At 42.1% G+C, this 20,469-nt stretch overlaps 1 protein-coding gene across 1 annotated transcript in view; it reads right to left on the reverse strand.

The window, feature by feature from the left end:
• BPTF (bromodomain PHD finger transcription factor) overlaps window positions 1-20,469 on the reverse strand; it is a 150,931-nt gene that overhangs the window by 100,719 nt on the left and 29,743 nt on the right. The window contains exons 2-3 of the mRNA XM_040451995.1: window positions 10,339-10,357; window positions 8,222-9,105 (exon numbers count right to left, since the gene is read on the reverse strand). Coding sequence (XP_040307929.1) covers window positions 8,222-9,105; window positions 10,339-10,357 — 903 coding nt within the window. The remainder of the gene's footprint in view (window positions 1-8,221; window positions 9,106-10,338; window positions 10,358-20,469) is intronic.

Here is a 20,469-nt window from a genome sequence, read left to right on the forward strand (position 1 = left end):
AGCATGTAAAAATTACTTACATAAATAAAACTTGAAAAGGGAGAAAAAAGAAACAGGACCTCAAAATTCAAAGTGTGGGAGTGCTCGGTGGAGGACAGTCTTGGTTCTACTTCAGTCGACTCTGATATCATCACTCTAACCATACGAATGAAATTTTAACCAGAAATATTTAAACTATACTCAGAGCAGGTTGACACTACAATCCAGTTTAGAACATTTCCATCGACATGGTATAAATGCTCTGCTAAATTCTGGTCCTTGAAGAGTGATCTCAGTGAGCAATAATGTCTCGTGTCTCTTCCCTTCTTACGGACCAAGTTCAAAATGGGGAGAAGAGGAGCAGCCCCCAGCCCTGCCTACATCTCTCCAAAGGTCCCACCCACTTGTAACGGAGGTGTAGACTCCAGCAGGGATGGCCACTAACTACAAACCCAAGGCAAATTCAGGCCTACGATGGGACTATGAGAAATACATGCGATGATATTCTCTCATTCGAAAGGAGTCCAGGAGCATGTGTGAGGTACCTGCCGAGAGTTTAACCTTCCTGTCTACTCAACAGCAAACTCACAAAGCTGAAAGAACTAGGCTTCAAGAAAGACTTGGCTTTAGGGGCGCCTGGGTGGCTCAGATGGTTGAGCATCTGACTTTGGCTCAGTTCATGATTTCATGATCTGTGTGTTCGAGCCCCACATGGGGCTCTGTGCTGACAGCTCAGAGCCTGGAGCCTGCTTCAGTTCTGGTCTTCCTCTTCTCTGCCCCTCCCTCCCTCTCAAAAATAAACATTAAAAAAAAAATTTTTTTTTAAAGAAGGATCTGGCTTTAAAATGGGTTCAGGCGTTTATGAGATATGCAACCATGAAAAAGACACCACCTCTCTGAGCCTCACCTAGCTGCTAAAATGGGAATAAGAGTATCTATTTTAAGGGTCAGCAATAAGAATTAGAGGTGTTGTAATAAGGCACAGATTGTAGTACCCAGGCACATTGTTAGTAATCAATAAATATAAAATATGATTACTACTATTAAGGTAGTAAATAAATAAAAATTGAGCAGAATTCCAGGAATGAATCATCCAGTAATTCTAAAGAAAGACGGGACGTATCAAGTCATGGATAAATAAATGGATATCAAAATTATCAAAACTTTTCAAACATTAACAGAAAAAAAAAGAAAGAGCAAAGCGAGATAGCATTTAAGTTTTATTTAAGTAATCTCTACCCCAAACCTGGGGCTCGAAGTCATAGCCCTGAGATGGAGTCGCATGCTCTTCCAACTGAACCAGCCAAGCACCCCCTGCTTTGCTCTTTAAAATCAGCATCTGCTGGGGCGCCTGGGTGGCGCAGTCGGTTAAGCGTCCGACTTCAGCCAGGTCACGATCTCGCGCTCCGTGAGTTCGAGCCCCGCGTCGGGCTCTGGGCTGATGGCTCGGAGCCTGGAGCCTGTTTCCGATTCTGTGTCTCCCTCTCTCTCTGCCCCTCCCCCGTTCATGCTCTGTCTCTCTCTGTCCCAAAAATAAATAAACGTTGGAAAAAAAAATTAAAAAAAAAAAAAAATCAGCATCTGCTAACATATGAAATTAGTATATTGCTCTGTTAGAGGCTTTCTAAAAAATTGCTGAAAATCATTTTTTTAAAAATCTGCTCTATAAGGGTATTTTTACTGACTTCTCATGACTGAGTGATGACAACAACCTTATCCCAATTTACAATGTTAAAGATGTCAGAGTCCTCTAATCAAAAAGACTAATAAAATGCTTTCAAAAGGCAATACTGTATCAAAACTCTAATTAAGTGACAATATCAAATCAGAAAGTACTTAGCTTTGAGCGTAAGAGTTATAGGACAGCCTGATTATTATCTAAAATATCAATCTTAAGGATTTCACTGTTATAAAGATGTTAAGTTCTTTCTTTTACAATGTGCTTTATCCTCTTTATTCAGAAATATCTACCAGTTTCAATGAAACAAGAGAAACATTCTGTATAAAAACATTTTGGGGTTAGAAAACAATTTACAAGCATAAGATTTCAAATGATTTCATTTTCACATGAAAATGGGTTCTATGGGAGCCAATTTAATTAAATGGACATTCTATTTTTTCAAGTAACTCACATACTACTGAAAAAAGGTTCCTAATAGCTGACTTAATCCATATAGACACCTGCATAATTTCCATTTAAACAAAGAATAATTTCAATTTTAATCTTAAGTTTCATCTTAAAGGAGAACTCACTACTTCATATAGCAGTCCGTTCTGGATTGGAATTGCCCTTTTAGAAAGTTCTTCCTTTTAATGTCATGACACAAACCTGGTATTTCCGCCAATTAGGCCTGGTTCTGCCTGCTGGAGTTATGTGAAATAAAACTAACATATCCTCCACACACAGTCCTTCGAATCTTTCACTTCAAATCTTTCACATCTGTAATTTTGCTGTTTTTTCTCTTCAGGCCAAACATGCTCAAATATTTTAATCATTCTTTTTTTTTTTTTTTTTTTTAAGTTTATTTTGAGAGACAGCACATGTTGGGGAGGGGCAGAAAGAGAGGAAGAGACAGAGAATCTCAAGCACTGTCAGCATGGTGTCCAATGTGGGGCTCGAACTCATGAACCATGAGATACTGACCTGAGCCAAGACCAAGAGTCAGACGCTTAACTGAGCCACCCAGGCGCCCTTAGTCATTCTTTACAGCACATTTTCCAGTCTTCACTCCCCTGATTTTCTTCCCTTAAATGTCCCTCTACAAATGTGGTGCCCAGTAACTTTTTTATTCTGCTCATCAAAGGTAATACACAACACTGACAACTTTTTTCTTCTTGAAGCTGTAGAAGGATAAATTTGTTAAAAGCATAAAGTAACAAAACAGAGTGAACAATAACTGCTAATGTTTTCAAAGAAAAGCTGTTCTGTTTTTTGTTTTTGTTTTTTTTAAAGCAATGTCTGTGCCCAAGGAGGGTCTCAAACTCAACCCTGAGATCAAGAGTCACATGTTCTACTGACTGAGCCAGCCAGGAACCTTGTGAAAAGTTGTCCCAATGCTTTTTTTTATTGTTTTATTTTCATTATTTTATTTTATTTTATTTTTTATTTTATTATTTTTTTCATTTCCACACCCAACATAGGGCTTGAACTCACAACCCTGAGATCACAAGTCACATGCTCTACTGACTGAGCCAGCCAGGTGCCCCGCCAAGTTGTCCCAATACTTGCGGACTTGGGCACACATTGTCAGAGTTTCTATCATCAAAATTATTTGTTCTAATTACAAAAGTGACAAAGCTTTCCTATATAAATATACACTGATGTGTATGTATATTTAGTTTGGGGGTCAGAATGTGGTTTCTATTGACGCTCTGTCCCTACAGTGCCTACAATGTTCCTTCTGCACACCCAAACTGGCCTGGCTTTCCTAAAGACACTAATCAGCTCAAAGGAGCTCACAGGGTGGCAGGGAAGACAGGTTGGAATGAAAACGTCTGCCAAAAACATAATTAAGAGCAAACATAAATATTACAGGTCTCCATGTTAAAGTCTGTTTGGCTTTCACTCAGGCAAGACAAGGAGGTTAAGACTAACAGTAAGTCTCCAGTTTCATTTTTAAACAAACCCACAGAAACTAAGAGTGAGGAACAGTAGTAGTGGGTTGAATAGCATCCCTCCAAAATTTATGTCCATCCGAAACCTTAGAACGTGACCTTATTTGGAAACAGGGTCTTTGCAGATACAATGTGATTAAATCTGGTATCCTTGTAAGTGGAAGAGAAGACACAGGGACACACAGGAAAGGTGATGTGAAGGTGCGGGCAGAGATTCGCATGATCCATCTGCCTATAGGCCGAGAAATGTCAAGGGCAGCCAGGGACCACTAGCGCTTGGAACAGTCTCCCTCAGAGTCTCCAGAAAGAACCAGTCCTGCTGACACTGAGGTTTCAGACTTGTGGCTTCACAACTGTGAGAGACCAAATTCCTGTTGTGTGAAGCAACTCCGTGTATGGTGATTTGTTACGGCAACCCTAGGAAACTCAACTTTCGGTACGGGGGAAATGGAGCCCTCTGACAAACACCTAAGAATGGGAACATGGCTTTGGAACTGGGTGATGGGGAAAGGCTGGAGGAATTTGGAGATACTGGATGGAAAAGGCTTCGGCTTCCTTGAAGAGACAGAGGTAAGCAGCGATTGGAATTATGTTGCTCACGAGCCAAGGAACACTTGAGCCACTAGAAGCTGGAAAAGGCAAGAATGGATTCTTTCCTAGGGCCTCCAAAGGGAACACGGCCCCACTGCCACCCTGAGTTTAAACTTCCAGCCGGCACAACTGCCAGAGAATAAACTTCTGCCACCCAGTTTGTGGTACTTGGTTATAGCAGCCGCAGGAAACCAACCCAGCTAGGGATTTAGCAGTTAAAGCACCAGCTAGGTCAGGCAGTCCGAGCAGATCAGGAGCACACATTCTGGAGCCAGAATACCTGGGACTGAATCCTGATTCTGCTCCTTGTGACTAGTTGTGCGACACTGAATACATTATTTAACCTCTCTGTGCCTCAACTTCTGTCTGAAAAATGGGGTGGCAATACTTCTATCAAAATGTTGTTGTGAGGACTGAGTTCAAACCCATAAAACACTTAGAATGCTGCCAGCGTTGACTGGGTATAATAATGCAGAGTTGCTACTATTTTCTTCATCTTATGAAGTATGTGATATCTACCTTAAAACGAATAATTACAAGTGGGATGGGTGTCTAAAAAAATAAATAAAGGAGGGGAGCCTGGGTGACTCAGTCAGTTGAGCATCCGACTTGCTTTTGACTCAAGTCATGATCTCGCAGTTAGCAGGTTCAAGCCCCAAGTCGGGCTCTGCACTGACAGTGCAGAGCCTGCTTGGGATTCTCACTCCCTCCCTCTCTCTCTGCCCTTCTCCCCCTCACACTCTCTCTCTCAAAAATAAAAATCTTAAACTTTAAAAAAAAAAATCTTTCAAGGTGCAAAAGGGAAAGAGGTTCAGGGAAAGAAAGCCCTAGGAAAGGGCCTATATAGGCCAAGACTTGAGAATAAGCCAAAAGATTCTGGATGTTTTAGTTTGTTTGTTTGTTTGTTTGTTTGTTTGTTTATTGGGGGGGTAATGGGAAGCAAGAGAATTAAATGTACGAAATTAGGGAACTGTGAACTTTCTGTTAAGAGCAAATGGGGGAATTTGAACTTTCCGTTAAGAGCAAATGGAGGTAACTGAAAGGTTTTTCAACTTGCGGGAGAAAGAGACCTGATCCAAATTGCTGAAATCATCCAGCTATGGAACAGAGACTTGAACTGGGTAGTGGGGAGTTACACACAGGGGCAACTACTAAAGGAGTTGAATCCAGATGATGTTGGCTTATGTCACGATAAGGGCAGCAAGAATGGAGAAAATCAGATTCAGAATTTAAGGAGTAATTAAAAGGTATAATAAACAATACAAAACAAAAGCCTATTCCTGAGTTTCTTGCTTGAGCAGCTGGTGCAATGGTGATCCCATTCACTACAGATAGGATCAATGGGTGAAGGGTAGGTAATGCGGGGGAAGTGACGAGTTCAGTTTTGGACATGTTGTGTTTGAGGTGCCTGCTGTGTGAACGTGTCCAGGAGACTGCGGGATATACAGAACTGGACACGGCCAGAAGGCTTACTGATGCACGTTTGATGGCATTAAGCTAGCAAGGAAATAGGCAGCTTACAAGCTAGAACGGGGAGGTATGGGTGCAAAGCAATATAGGTTTAAAATTATAATTTAGTACATTTGAAAATGAAAAAAAGTTTTTAAGTATATTTATTTATTTAAGTAATCTCCACCCCCAACGTGGGGCTCTAACTCACAACCCGAGATCAAGAGTTGCATGTTCCTCCGACTAAGCAGGGCCAGGTGCCCCCAAAAAACAGTTTTACTTTTTTTAAAGTTTACTTATTTATTTTTGAAAGACAGAGAGAGAGAACATGTGCACAAGCAGGGGAGGGGCAGAGAGAGAATCCCAAGCAGGCTCTGGGCCTATAGGAAAGATAGCACTGCAATTAAAAATTGGTTCACTACCCCAGACTTGGCTTTAGGTATGCCCCCCTTGGGCAATAAGTCCACTGATTTATCATTTTAACCGTCCAGGGAGAGTATATACCATATCTCCACATACTGTCAACTGAATAATTCACATGGTTTTAAGTTTCACCAGGCGTCCACATATAATCTACCACAAGAGGGCATCACACTGAAATTGTCTTATTTTAATCTAACTTTCAAAGAGATGTAAAATTTACTCAAATTATTGACAAGGAACACTTAATTATCACTAACAATAATATTTAAAGTTTTGTATTTGACTTGGGGCACCTGGGAGCCCGACAGCGGGCTCGAACTCACAAACCGTGAGATCATGACCAGAGCTGAAACAAAAGTTGGGTGCTTAACCAACTGAGCCATCCAGGTGTCCAGGATTTTATTACTTTTTTTTTTTTTTTATAATTACTCCTATCTTATAGGTCTTTTTAATGTTTATTTCTGAGAGAGAGAGAGAGAGAGAGAGAGAGAGAGAGAGAGAGAGAACGTGCGAGTGCACGTGAGCATGCGCGGGCATGAGCAGGGGAGGGGCAAAGAGGGGAGACGGACAGAGGATCTGAGGTGGGCTCTGGGCTGACAGCAGCAAGCCCGATGCAGGGGCTCAAACTCAGGAACCGTGAGATCATGACCCGAGCTGAAGTGAGACGCTCAACTGAGTGAACCACCCAGGTGCTCAACTGACTGAACCACCCAGGTGCGTGCCCCTTATTACTAAGGAGGAAGATTCTAAGAACAAAAGAGCTCTTAGAAAATAAAAATATGATAGTAAAAAAAGAAAATCTAAATAGTAGGGCTGAAAGACTAAGATAGGGAAATCTTCCAGAAAAACTGAACAACACACATATATACTCCCTCCCTCCCTCCCTCCCTCCCTCCCCAAAGAAGAAAAAAGACAAAGAGGACAACTGGAGGAAAAAGGTAAGAAAATCAGAAGACCAAAACAGGAAGACCAGTGTTCAACAAAATAATAGCACAAGATAAATACAACAGGGAAAAGGAGAGGAGGAAGTTCTCAAGACAAGTTCTCAACCGAAGGACTCAACTGCCAGATTTGAAAGTGCCCACCAAACACCCGGCGGATAAAAAAAAAAGACTCAGACGAGGCCATATCACTCTAAAACTGCAAAACGCTACAAGCAAAGAGAAGATTCTAAGCTTCCAGGTAAGTCCCGACAGGTCCAATACAAAGAATCAACGAACAGATTCAGATTTCTCAACAGCAACACTGCAAGACGACGACTGCACAGAACTGAGGACCTGTTTACTCTGGACCATCTTCGTAAGTGAAGGGGGGGGCTGGCTGAGACGCTTCCCTCTACCTGGCAAGGCTTGCCCAGGCGCCGAGGAAGTTCCTGCTTATCTTCTCCAAGCCCTGCTCGATGTTCCTTTCAGCCCACCACTGGTTTTATAAGATCTGACCTCATTCTGAGAGCTGCAAGAAGGCTGTGAAGACTTCAGAAGCTGAAAATACAAAGCAGCCCACTCCCTCCGATCGTATTTCTACAAGACGTCAAAACCAAGTCCATACTCCGACCCTGCCCGACACGTGACCGAGGTAAATGCTCTGCTTTCCCAGACGGTCTCCTGTCCTTCCCCCTGACCTGCCTGGAAGAGCCTCTTGAAAACCTTCAGAAAAGCAGAAGTCAGGCTGCGACCATGAGTCTGTAGAGCTTCTCTCCTCCTGGGAGACTACGGCCAATGATGACAAAACCGATCTGTCCTCAGACGGCTGGTTGGTTCTTGCCGGTCCATTTTACGTATGGATGTAGCAAAACCGAAACGAGAGGAAAATCCTAACACCAAAATAAGGGTGGCGATCGCCTCACGATAGGCTGCAGGGATGCAGGGAATAAAGTCAGGGAAGGGCCCCCCGTGGCATCTGCCTTGTAACAGTCTATCTCCCATCCCAGGCAATTAATACCCTGGTGTGTAATTTGCATGTTTTCGTACACTCTTCTTTCCCTACAACTTAAAAAGCTGTTTTAAGGTATGTATTCCTTCAAGTCAGAAACTACTTCACTACGTAACTCGTTATTCGATCACAAAGGTTTATATTCCATCAGCGGCCGAGCTCGGTTTCTTCGGTCAGGAAGGAAACTGGCTCGATTTTAAACACACACAAAAATTAAGACCGTCACACTTACATTATGAGTCTCCGGTTTAGGAACCAGTATTTCCTTCGACTTCGGTCATAGCCAATAGGTTCGTGTCGAATGTACGGTTTGTTTTTTTGGATTTCGGCGACACAGTCGGTCACACCAGGCACCTTATGCGCTACGCAGACTTCACACTGCCACTCGTCCTCCGGCACCTCCTCGAGAGGCGGCTTCACACATTCCAAATGGTACACAGCCGAGCACGTCTCGCAGCAAAGCAAATCCCCAAGTTTGTGGCAAACCCGACAGTGGTCGTCATACTGGATCACCCCTTCAGACATCAACTCCTCCCGCGCAATGTTGGTGGTAAGAAACTGATCGACTAAGAACTGCAGAACTTTGATCTTGTTCTCTACTGGTCCATAGGGATAGTCCTCTGCTTCTTGGTAAGGAAGAACGTGATGGTACTCCTTATCGCTCTCACAGTACACCCGCAGCACCTCCGGCCACGTCATCCCGTCGATGAAATAGAGCGTGGAATTAACGCTGTCTTTCAGATCAGCAGGTCCGAAGGTAGTATTGGAAGTGTCCTCTTCGCGCAAAACCGCTTTCAAGAGCACGACGTGCATTTCCGCCATAAGCGTGCACTGCTCCTGACTCACCAGAGCCGCGCAGAAGTCCTCAAAGCGAAAAGGAGACAACCTTAAAACGGTGCCAAAGTTCCGCAGTACCTCATAAATGGCAATGACATTCATTATATGCTCATTAGGCACCATTAAATCTTCAGAGGACTTGGGAAATTCAAGGGGCGGGATGTCTTTTTCTTCCAATATCGGAGAACGAGGCCGATGTACTCTCGGTTTTCGCCTACCTGCAAATAAAGAAATGGCATAATTACAAATCAATCCGTCATTTCTGCAAACTACGGTTTTCTAGCTTTTCCCTGTCTGGACATACACCTCAAAAAACAGATAAGCACACTCCGATTTTTCTAATTAACTGTCAAGTTAAAACAGGATCAAGAAGCAATGATTCAGCTCTAGTTTTTAAGTCAAAAAACATCCGAACTCAAAGTTTTCCCACTGTATCACAAACTAGAAGTAAAAAAAAAAAAAAAAAAACAAATTTAATTGTAATCACCTCTCAATTATCTAGAGGTGGTAAGTGGTTTCCAGGTAACTATAGTAAAAAGTAACAGTGCGCTCGTGAAAGATCTGTAAAGAACATAAATGAGAAAAACACATCCCCATGTGAGGTTAACAGGCACAAGAGAGCTCACACTGTGTCAGCTGAGATACAGAAACGGCTCTCGACAAACAGGAAGTTCTCTGGTATAGCACCCTTCTCCTCTGCCAGAAATGCTTCCTGAGAGCCACGTATCGGAGAGTTCCACAGTGCAACACAAAGTTAGGGCCGAGACAGAAAGGCAGAAGAAAGGAAGAAGTAAAAAAGAGAAGAAAAAAGGGAGGCTCACCTAGGAAACAGACACAGATTGTATGCATTTTTTAGCAGTGGGTTAAGCAACTGTAGGTACCTGTTATGAGATGTGATGTCCAGGAATATATATGTATATATATAAATGTATCAATATACAGTGCACTTGAGAGCTTAGTTTGTACCAAGCATATAGGAGCTCATCTAATTTTCTGAATGAATCTATGAGGGATTTTAATAAGCCCTACTGTATAATAAGAAAACTTGTTGAGGGGCACCTGGGAGGCTCTGTCGGTTGAGGGTCCGACTCTTCATTGAGGTTCAGGTCATGATCCCAGGGTCGTGGGATCGAGCCCCACACTGGGCTCCAAGCTGAGCATGAAGCCTACTTAAAATATTCTCTCTCTCTCTCTCTCTCTCTCTCTCTCTCTCTGTCCCTCCCTCCCTTCACCCCTCCTCCCTGCTTGCGCTTGTTCTAAAAATAAATTTTAAAAAGAAAACTTGTTGAAACAAGTGTCTCCTAAACAGCTGTGCCTATATTATTTTTTTTATTATTACTTCCAATGATGTTTACAGAATAGGAAAAGTATTTTTAAATATCAGAAACATTTTTAACAAGATAAGTTAACCTTAATTCACTGTTGTACAATTAGCTTCGATCAACCATGATTTGGGGCTACTGGTAACCTCTGAACTGCCTGCCCCCTCCCCCATTCCAGAGACCTCCTCACTTTGAGCTTCGTCTCATAACTAAAAGGGTGTAGGGTGTCAGGAGAAAAAAGCATGCTAAAGAATATAAAAGGTGAAGATATTTTAATTTATCCAATGCACACCCAATATTCATTCATTGAAAAGATTTTCCAAATAAAAATGTATCCATTACTTTCTGCAGAAAAAAGTCCAAAGGATCACCCTGGGCCAGACACTGTTGGTGAGCCTCCATCTCGGCAAACTTCACGAAAGTGATACCATCTACACAGATGCACTTTTCACAGATTCGATTAAATCCCAGAATCACCGTGATAGTAAGCACCAGGATGGGTAACCCAGCCCATTTTAGTGCCTCCTGGAAATTATCTGGGCTTCATCTGTATGAACATAAATGAGAGAGAGGAGTAAAAGGGAAGGCTGAACCTAGAGGGATTCCCTCAAATAAGAGAAGAAACAAGTCCGCAAACGAGACAAAACTGCTTACAGACCCAGTCTCTGCATTCCCTCAGCCGTTCATGCAAAACACTGTCAAAGAGCATCCAAGTAAAGAATTCCAGAAGGAAGGCTGGAAAGCAGTTCTGGGACCAGAATGTAGAGTCTTTAGGAGTCTGTAGAGTACTTTATTCTGGCAGTGATGAGGTTACCAGGTTTTTTAAGCAGGGCAGGGACAAGGGTACACTGTTGCAGAAAGACTTCTCTGGCTTCACTGAACAGAAGGGACAGGACAAGGAGGAAGAGACCAGAGACAGGGCATAGTCTGCAATTAAGCAGAAGATAAAGACCTGGGTTCAGAGTCTGGCTGTGAGAATAACAACAAAAAGATGGGTCCAAGTGACTTATGGAGAAAGAAACCAACTGGTGTGGAATATACCACCACCACCTTGAGATTTAACTCTGTATTTACCATTACGTTCAAAAGCTTATTCTAATCTCCCCAGGCTCTTCTGAATTCATGCAGCCTTCTGTGAACCATGTTACCTCATATTATATTACCTTTTCATGGTATCTACTCCATCTCCCCAGCTGAACACCCAACTCTTTTTTTTTCTCTTAAGTTTATTTATTTTTGAGAGAGGGAGAGTAAGAGTGCACAGGCCGGGGAGGGGCAGAGAGAGAAAGGAAGACAACAATCCGAAACAGGCTCTTGGCTCGGAGCTGTCAGCACAGAGTCCGACGTGGGGCTCAAACCCACCAACCGTGAGATGACCTAAATCGATGTCGGGCGCTTAACCTACCGAGCCGCCCAGAATTTGGCATATTTCTTTCATTAGCAGTATTTTCCCAGCATCATTCCCTTTTGAGAATTTCCCTTCCCCACGCCGTGATTGTGATGGGGCCCCAGTCACAGTATGGCATGGAGATATGACCCAGGGCAGGCCAGCAAGACTCTCCTTGGGATTTTATATTCAGATGAGAAGTGCTCTGAAGCCCTTTCTCTCCATGAATGAGGCCAGAGCTGTCCATGGCTAAGTCATCTCTACTTCCCTCATGGAAGAAGGGAGTAAAGATGATGGACAAAAGCAGAAGCGACATGTAAGTACTAACAATTCTTGAGTCCTTGGTGGAACCTATCCTTCGGATTTCCCAGTTACGGAGACCAAAACCATTTCCCTCGTGCGTTAAGTGAACATGTTTGTCTTCGGTCACTTGCAAACGAGAATACTTAAAAAAAGTATCTGACACTGTATATACAGCAGGCTTTTTATAATGAGAAACACAATAAATTACTGAAGACTATCAACGAAAGCAGTTAATGTTAAAAAAAAACAAACTGCTGATAGGAATCTATTTTAAAGCGGTAACAGAAGTATTATCTAAATTAATTTAATGTCTAATTTTAAAGCATCAGCTTTCATACATTCTGAAAGACTTTGGATAACCATTGCATAGATCTGAATTTTAACGGATTATATAACTTCATATTATTAATCAGCTAAAGTTGGGGCACCTGGGTGGCTCCGTAGGTTAATGTCCAATCCTTGATTTCAGCTCAGGTCGTCATGATACCAGGGTTGTGGGATGAAGCCCCACATCGAGCTCCCGGCTGAGTGTGGAGGCTGAGTGTGGAGGCTGCTCGAGGTTCTCTCTCCCTCTGCCCCTCCCCCAGGCTTGCCTTCCCTCCCTCCCTCCCCACTCTTCCTTTCTCTCTCAAACTTAAAAAGATTCTCTGCCCCTCCCCCACTCTCTCGCTGTCTTTAAAAAAAAAAAGCTAAAGTCTGTTCATTTTCTGTTGGTTTTAGAAATAAAAGGAAAAAAGGCAAAAAAAAAAGGGGGGGGCCCATAAGTTCTACATTCTATACATCTAGCTGGAAACCACAAAAGAGCTTCTATTCAAATCATGACTATAGTCATGTACATAGTAAACAGGGTGAGCACTTTTGAAAGTTAACATTAAATATAGGTCAGTTTCCTCTGAAGCATTATTGGGAAAGTATAAATTATTTCAAATTTTAAAAGGCAATTTGGCAAAATCTATCTGAATGCATAACCCTTTGACCCAGCAATTCAACCTCCCAGAATCTATCCTACAGATATACACGTGTGCATTTAAGTAAGTACAAAAAAGTCTAATGCAAGGGTTTATGAAAGTTGAAGTTTTGGGGGTGCCTGGGTGGCTCAGTAAGTTAAGCGACTGACTCTTGATTTTGGCTCCGGTTGTGACCACTGGGTCGTGGGATCTAGACCTGTACTGGGCTCTGCCCTGACAGTGTGGAGTCTGCTTGGGATTCTCTCCCTCTCTCTCTCTGCTCCTCTGCCATTCACATTCTTTCTCTCTCAAAATAAATAAACTTAAAAAAAATCTTTTTTAAGTTGAAGTTTTGTGGGTTTTGTTTTAGCCTGAATATACATCAATACCTAAATGAATTATGAATTATGATACACTTACACAATGGCAGTTGGAAAGAACAAAGTAAAATTCATATATGCTGAAATGGAAAAGACTTTTTTTTAATTTATTTTGAGACAGAGAGAGAATGAGTGGGGGAGGGACAGAGAGAGGCAACGAGAAAGAGAGAATCCCAAGCAGGCTCCACACCATCAACACAGAGCCCGACACAGGGCTCAATCCTACAAACTGAGATCATAATCTGAGCCCAAATCGAGTTGGACACTTAACCGACTGAGCCACCCAGGCGCCCCAAGAATCCTTAATATTTTTTAAGTTAATTAATTAATTTATTTATTTGAGAGAGAGAGAGCTCACACATGGGGGAGAGGGGGAGGGAGGGAGGGGGGGAGAGAGAGAGAGAGACAGAGAGAGAGAGAAGAGAATCTTAAGCAGACTCCACACCCAGTGCAGAGCCCAATGTGGAGCTTGATCCCAAGACGCTGGGATTGTGACCTGAGCTGAAATCAAGAGTCAGATACTCAACCAACTGAGCTACCCAGGTGCCCCAAGAATCTTTTTAAAGTACTTGTTTCTAGGATTTCAAGCTGTACTACAAAGCTGTAATCATCAAGACAGTATGGTACTGGCACAAAAACAGACACTCAGATCAATGGAACAGAGAACCCAGAAATGGACCCACAAATGTATGGCCAACTGATCTCTGACAAAGCAGGAAAGAAGGTCCAATGGAATAAAGACAGTCTCTTCAGGAAGTGGTGCTGGGAAAACCAGCCAGCAACATGCAGAAAAATGAACCTGAACCACTTTCTTACACCATACACAAAAATAAACTCAAAATGGATGAAAGACCTAAATGTAAGACGGGAAGCCATCAGAATCCTCGAGGAGAAAGCAGGCAAAAACCTCTTTGATCTTGGCCACAGCAACTTCTTACTCAACATGTCTCTGGAGGCAAGGGAAACAAAGCAAAAATGAACTATTGGGACCTCATCAAAATAAAAAGCTTCTAAACAGCGATGGAAACAGTCTGTAAAACTAAAAGGCAACCAACAGAATGGGAGAAGATATTTGCAAACAATGTATCAGATAAAGGGTTAGTATCCAAAATCTATAAAGAACTTATCAAACTCAACACCCGAAAAACAAATAATCCAGTGAAGAAATGGGCAAAAGACATGAATAGACACTCCCCCAAAGAAGACATCCAGATGGCCAACCGACACATGAAAAAATGCTCAACATCACTCATCATCAGGGAGATACAAATCAAAGCCACACTGAGATACCACCTCACACCTGTCAGAATGGCTAACATTAACAAGTCAGGCAACAACAGATGTTGGCAAGGATGCAGAGAAAGAGGATCTCTTTCGCACTGTTGGTGGGAATGCAAGCTGATGCAGCCACTCTGGAAAACAGCATGGAGGTTCCTCAAAAAACTAAAAATAGAACTACCCTATGACCCAGCAATTGCACCACTAGGCATTTATCCACGGGATACAGGTGTGCTGTTTTAAAGGGACACATGGGGTCAGGTTCAAAGGGAACACTGGGGTCAATGTTCATAGCAGCACTATCAAAATAGCCAACGTGTGGAAAGAGCCCAAATGTCCATCGATGGATGAATGGATAAAGAAGGTGTGGTATATATATATACAATGGAGTATTACTCGGCAATCAAAAAGAATGAAATCTTGCCATTTGCACTATGTGGATGGAACTGGAGGGTATTATGCTAAGTGAAATTAGAGAAAGACAAATATCATATGACTTCACTCATATGAGGACTTTAAAAGACAAAACACATGAACATACAGGAAGGGAAACAAAACTAATATAAAACAGAGAGGGGGACAAAACATAAGAGATGCATAAATATGGAGAACAAACAGCGGGTTACTGGGGGGAGGGGAGGATGGGCTAAATGGGTAAGGGGCATTAAGAAATCTACTCCTGAAATCACTGTTGCATTATATGCTAATTTGGATGTAAATTTTAAAAAAATTAAATTAAAAAAAATTAAAAATAGAACTACTCTACAACCCAGCAATCGCACTACTAGGTATTTACCCAAGGGATACAGGTATGCTATTTTGAAGGGGCACATGCACCCCAATGTTTACAGCAGCACTATCAACAATAGCCAAAGTATGGGAAGAACCCAAATGTCCATTGATGGATGAATGGGCAAAGAAGATGTGGTATATATATATACAATGGAGTATTACTCGGCAATCAAAAAGAATGAAATCTTACCATTTGCACTATTTGGCTGTTGCAACTGGGTGGACAGAACTGGAAGGTTATATGCTAAGTGAAATTAGTCAGAGAAAGACAAATATCATATGACTTCACTCATACGAGGATTTTTAGAAACAGAATAGATGAACACAAGGGAAGGGAAGCAAAAAGAATATAAAAACAGGGAGGGGGATGAAACATAAGAGACTCTTGGGGCACCTGGGTGGCTCAGTCGGTTAAGCATCCGACTTCGGCTCAGGTCACGATCTCATGGTTTGTGGTTCGAGCCCCACATCAGGCTCTGTGCTGAGAGCTCGGAGCCTGGAGCCTGATTCGGATTCTGTGTCTCCTCTCTCTGCCCCTCCCCTGCTCATGCTCTCTCTCTGTCTCTCAATAATAAACGTTAAAAAAAAATAAGAAAATTAAAAAAGGAAACATAAGAGACTCTTAAATATGGAGAACAAATAGAGGATTACTGGAGGGGTTGTGGGAGGGGGATGGGCTAAATGGGCAAGGGCCATTAAGGAATGTACCCCTGAAATCACTGTTGTACTGTATGCTAACTAACTTGGATGTAAATTAAAAACATAAAATTAAATAAATAAATAAAGTTCTTGTTTCTGAGAGGGAGAACTGGGGGGGGCAGGGGGAAAAAACTATTTTTTTTTACTTTTTTATATTTTTTAATATCACATGCGTGTATTTTTATTATGTTAATTTAAAAGAAAAATGTTAAACAGGTATCTGTGCACACATATGAAACATTAATATTCAAATCAGTAAAATGACACTGGTACTAATGGTTACTGATGGTATTGTAGGAACACAAATATAAGATCACTATGCCAAATTCAAAGATTCAGGTTTATAGAACTGAGCGCAGATTAGAATGTACAAAGAGAAAACTCAGAATTAAGCCACGTAAGCCCCTCAACTGTCAATCATCAGCATTAGCAAATCATTTCAACGGTTCATTAAAATGTATCTATCATATGCCACCAAGGATTACACTCATTACCATTTTCAACGCTATTCTAATATCTAGCAGATGTATTAAATTTTCCTGTATTAAAAAAGACGGGGGGGGGGGGGGCGGGATTGACATCTGCCTCACTAGTTATCAGGACAAAGCAAACAAGACCACAGTGAAATATTGTGTCATACCCATCAATGGACACAGACTTAAAAATCCAACTAAGTAAAATCTGGGGGAGAAGGCAGTACAATGGGAACAGCAATCCACCATCAGTAGCACTACATACGGACACCCCCAGTTCTGAGAGTAGCTCAGTACCGGTTAAGATGGTGCACATAACCCTCAGAGAACAGTCTGCAAACTCTATGTTCATGGCCCAAAGTAAAAAATAACATTTTACATCTCAATCCAGCACACAACACCAAAACAAAAGTCCTACAAAACGCTACTCTTAACCTTATGTCTTATAACCTCTTCTCTTCTGTCCTAACACCGTCTATTCTGTCAACTTTCAAAACATGCTGGTTGCAGTCCACAGTTTGCAAATCACTTCTCTAGGGAAACCTTCCTTGTGCATATGCAGAGTATTCAATTTGTTTAAAAGAGCAAACAAGTAGCGAATCAACCAAATCTACTACTTTGGTAGTAGAAACAACCAAAATGTTCACCAATAAGGGAAAGATTAAACTGTGGAACATACATTTGATAGGATTCCAGAGAGCAGTCTTGAGTAATTTAGGGCTACATATGTCAGCATGTATCAATCTTAAAAACAAAACACCAGGGGACAAAAATGCTACAAAAGGATAAACAATTTGAAACCATGCAGAACTGTTTTATCTGTTGCTTATGGGAAAATACACACGTACATACATAAACGTACATAAAGTAGTAAATAACCATAAGAATGTAATCTTCTTGGGCCGCCTAGGTGGCTCAGTTGGTTAAGCATCCGACTTCGGCTCAGGTCACGATCTCACGGTTCATGGCTTTGAGCCCCTGTCAGGCTCTGTGCTGACAGCTCAGAGCCTGGAGCCTGCTTCAGATTCTGTGTCTCCCCCTCTCTCTTCCCCTTCCCCGCTCACACTCTGTATCTCTCAAGAATAAATAATAAAACATTTAGGGGCGCCTGGGTGGCTCAGTCGGTTAGGCGTCCGACTTCAGCTCAGGTCACAATCTCACAGCTCGTAAGTTCGAGCCCCTTGTCGGGCTCTGTGCTGACAGCTGGGAGCCTGGAGCCTGCTTTGGATTCTGTGTCTTCCTCTCTCTCTGCCCCTCCCCCACTTGTGCTCAGGCTCTGTCTCTCAAAAATGAGTAAATGTAAAAAAAAAAAAAAATTTTTTTTAAACATTTTTAAAAAAAGAATGCCTTCTTAAAGGCAGGGAGTTTTGTCCGTTGTTGCCATGAATAGTGGCTAGCACACAGTAAGGTACACAATAAATATTTATTGAAACACTGTGTAGTTTTTAAGTGCTAGCCCACACAATTGCACAAATGTCAGAAATGTGCTTTTACTCCTCACTATGTAAGTAAACAGAGGACTACAACTGGAACCCCTGGAACAGCGGTCTGCAAACTTTGTACAACAGAATCGCCTGGAGAGCTGACTGGTTAAAACAGTTGGATTTAATGGTTCTAGAATAGAGTCTCAGAATGTGCATTTCTAGTAATTCCCAGGTGCCGCTAACTGTGCTGGTCTGAGGCCCACGAGTTAAGAACCATTGCCCTACAACTCAGAAAGGCTATCCCTCTGAGATCAGACAACAAACAATTCACATCAGATTAAATGCACTAATTTCAACGTTTATTTATTTTTGGGACAGAGAGAGACAGAGCATGAACGGGCGAGGGGCAGAGAGAGAGGGAGACACAGAGTCAGAAACAGGCTCCAGGCTCTGAGCCATCAGCCCAGAGCCCGACGCGGGGCTCGAACTCACGGACCGCGAGATCGTGACCTGGCTGAAGTCGGACGCTTAACCGACTGCACCACCCAGGCGCCCCTAAATGCACTAATTTCAAAGAGTACCTTCAAACCATGCTACTCAAAATGCGACTGGCATCATCGAAGATGCCTGCAAGAAATTCAGCAGCTCAGGCCCCGCTCCAGAAGGGTCTCCTACAGAAGGATTTGCAGTTTCTCTAAATCTTCAGGCAATTCACATGCTCATTAAAGTTCGAGAAGCTGCCATGAAGCAGCCGCCGTAAAACTGGAGATGCAGCAAAGTCACATAGTAAGCTGTTAGAAGTCGAGTGTCAACATGCATCCCAAATTTACTGAACCCCAGGTTAAGCTCAGTAATCTGTATTTTTATCTTTCTCCCCAGATAACTCCATTGTGCAGCGAAGTTTGAAAACTACCGCTCTCCAGAAACCGGATATCTCCCCTCTCAAACAGAACGTAAGGCTCTTATGGAAACTCAGGCAAGAAAACTAAGGGGTTGTCTCAGGAGGCAAGACTGGAAGAGGACTGATTTACGAGACAGCTGAAGCCTAATCAAAGACTACAAAGCCTACAAAAAAGAAAATGCCAAGGATGGAAAGTGGTCTGCATGAATTCCGGGGGGAAAAAGAGAACCAAAGAGGAAGAATTTGTCAATGAATTTCCAGCATAGTCTAGGTTAAGGGAGAGAATTTCGTGCCTGAAAAACAAAGATTCTGGCCCATCTGAAATGTTACTACTTTAACAGAAGAAATGTGTTACTATGTATAGATACTTGAAAAAAAAATGACCAGACTTGCAAAACTTTCCACTCTTTTATATTTCATAATAAAAGTCTAACTGAACCTGATAGGGTGTTGTAGGGATGCTCTTTTTTGAACGCTTTGGAAGAACTGGTCAACAGTTCTCACCAAGTGTTAACTTTTGGTCAGGGGCCCTTTTCTACATATCTGGGTTTTTAAAATATGCACTGTGGGCACAATCTGCACTTGTTTAATTTCTCGCTCTTTTTTTAAAGATGTTATTTTTTTAATGTTTATTTATTTGAGAGAGAGAATGTGTGCGTAAGTGGGAAAGTCAAGAGAGAGACAGAATCCCAACCAGGCTGAGCACAGAGCCCGACGCGGGGCCCGAACCCACGAACCGTGAGATCATGACCTGAGCCAAAACCAAGAGTCTGATGCTAACCAACTGAGACACCCAGGAGCCCCCAAGATTTTATTTTTAAGCAATCGCTACACCCAACATGGGGCTTGAACTTACAACCCTGAGATCAAGAGACATACACACTCCAAATAAGCCAGAGAGGCACCCCTAATTTTTTAAAGGGGGGAGGGAACCCTTCTCTTTACACTTTAAACAGAAAATGCCTTAATTTGCTAAAGTTGTGAGAAATCCCAGACCTTTTTCAAGGCCCTGATCAAATGTCACCTCTTCTGTTCTCTCCTGTGCCTCCGAGAACAGTGCTTCCCTGGCACTTTGTACAGCTCTCCATTACAGTTTTGAGTACATTTATACTACAGGCAATCACTCATGTGCCCCCAGCTCATTTGTTGACTTTTTTAGAGCACAAATCATGTCTTGCTTACTGCAGTAACTAAAAAGTGTTCAGTGACACCCAGAAGCAACACTACTTATACAAGGTGGAGGTCCAGTGGCGAAGTCATGCCAGGATTAAAACCCTGATGCCACTATAGATTTTTCAAAATCTGGCTTGTAAGTTTTTACTGAATTAATTCTATCTAGAAAATTGTCTGAAAGTGTTCAGACTTCTAGACCCCATAACTCTCTATATAATTTGTGTTTCTAGAGGGAAAAAATGTAATGTTGTCTCCCTATTTCTCATCAGTATCTGAGAGAAAAATAGTATTGGTATAGGGGGTGAAGAAAGATCATTTTCATCAGAATACTCTAGATCTAATAAAATTTAATTACTTAATCTACTGTTACACATACATAAACTATGGATGGCATAACAAAGTATCACCTATGATACCTTTACTAGTCATTTTCTAAAAATTATGAAAATGATTTGTCATAAGTAAAAAGGATTCCTCCTTTCATCTTTCCCATTCTGGCTCAGTCCATAGAGCACGCAACTCTCCATCTCGAGGTCATCAGTTCAAACAAGCCCCACGCTGGGC

Source organism: Herpailurus yagouaroundi, unplaced genomic scaffold (genome assembly GCF_014898765.1).
Source record: "Herpailurus yagouaroundi ecotype Mexico unplaced genomic scaffold, PumYag 206, whole genome shotgun sequence".
Classification (NCBI taxonomy): domain Eukaryota; kingdom Metazoa; phylum Chordata; class Mammalia; order Carnivora; family Felidae; genus Herpailurus; species Herpailurus yagouaroundi.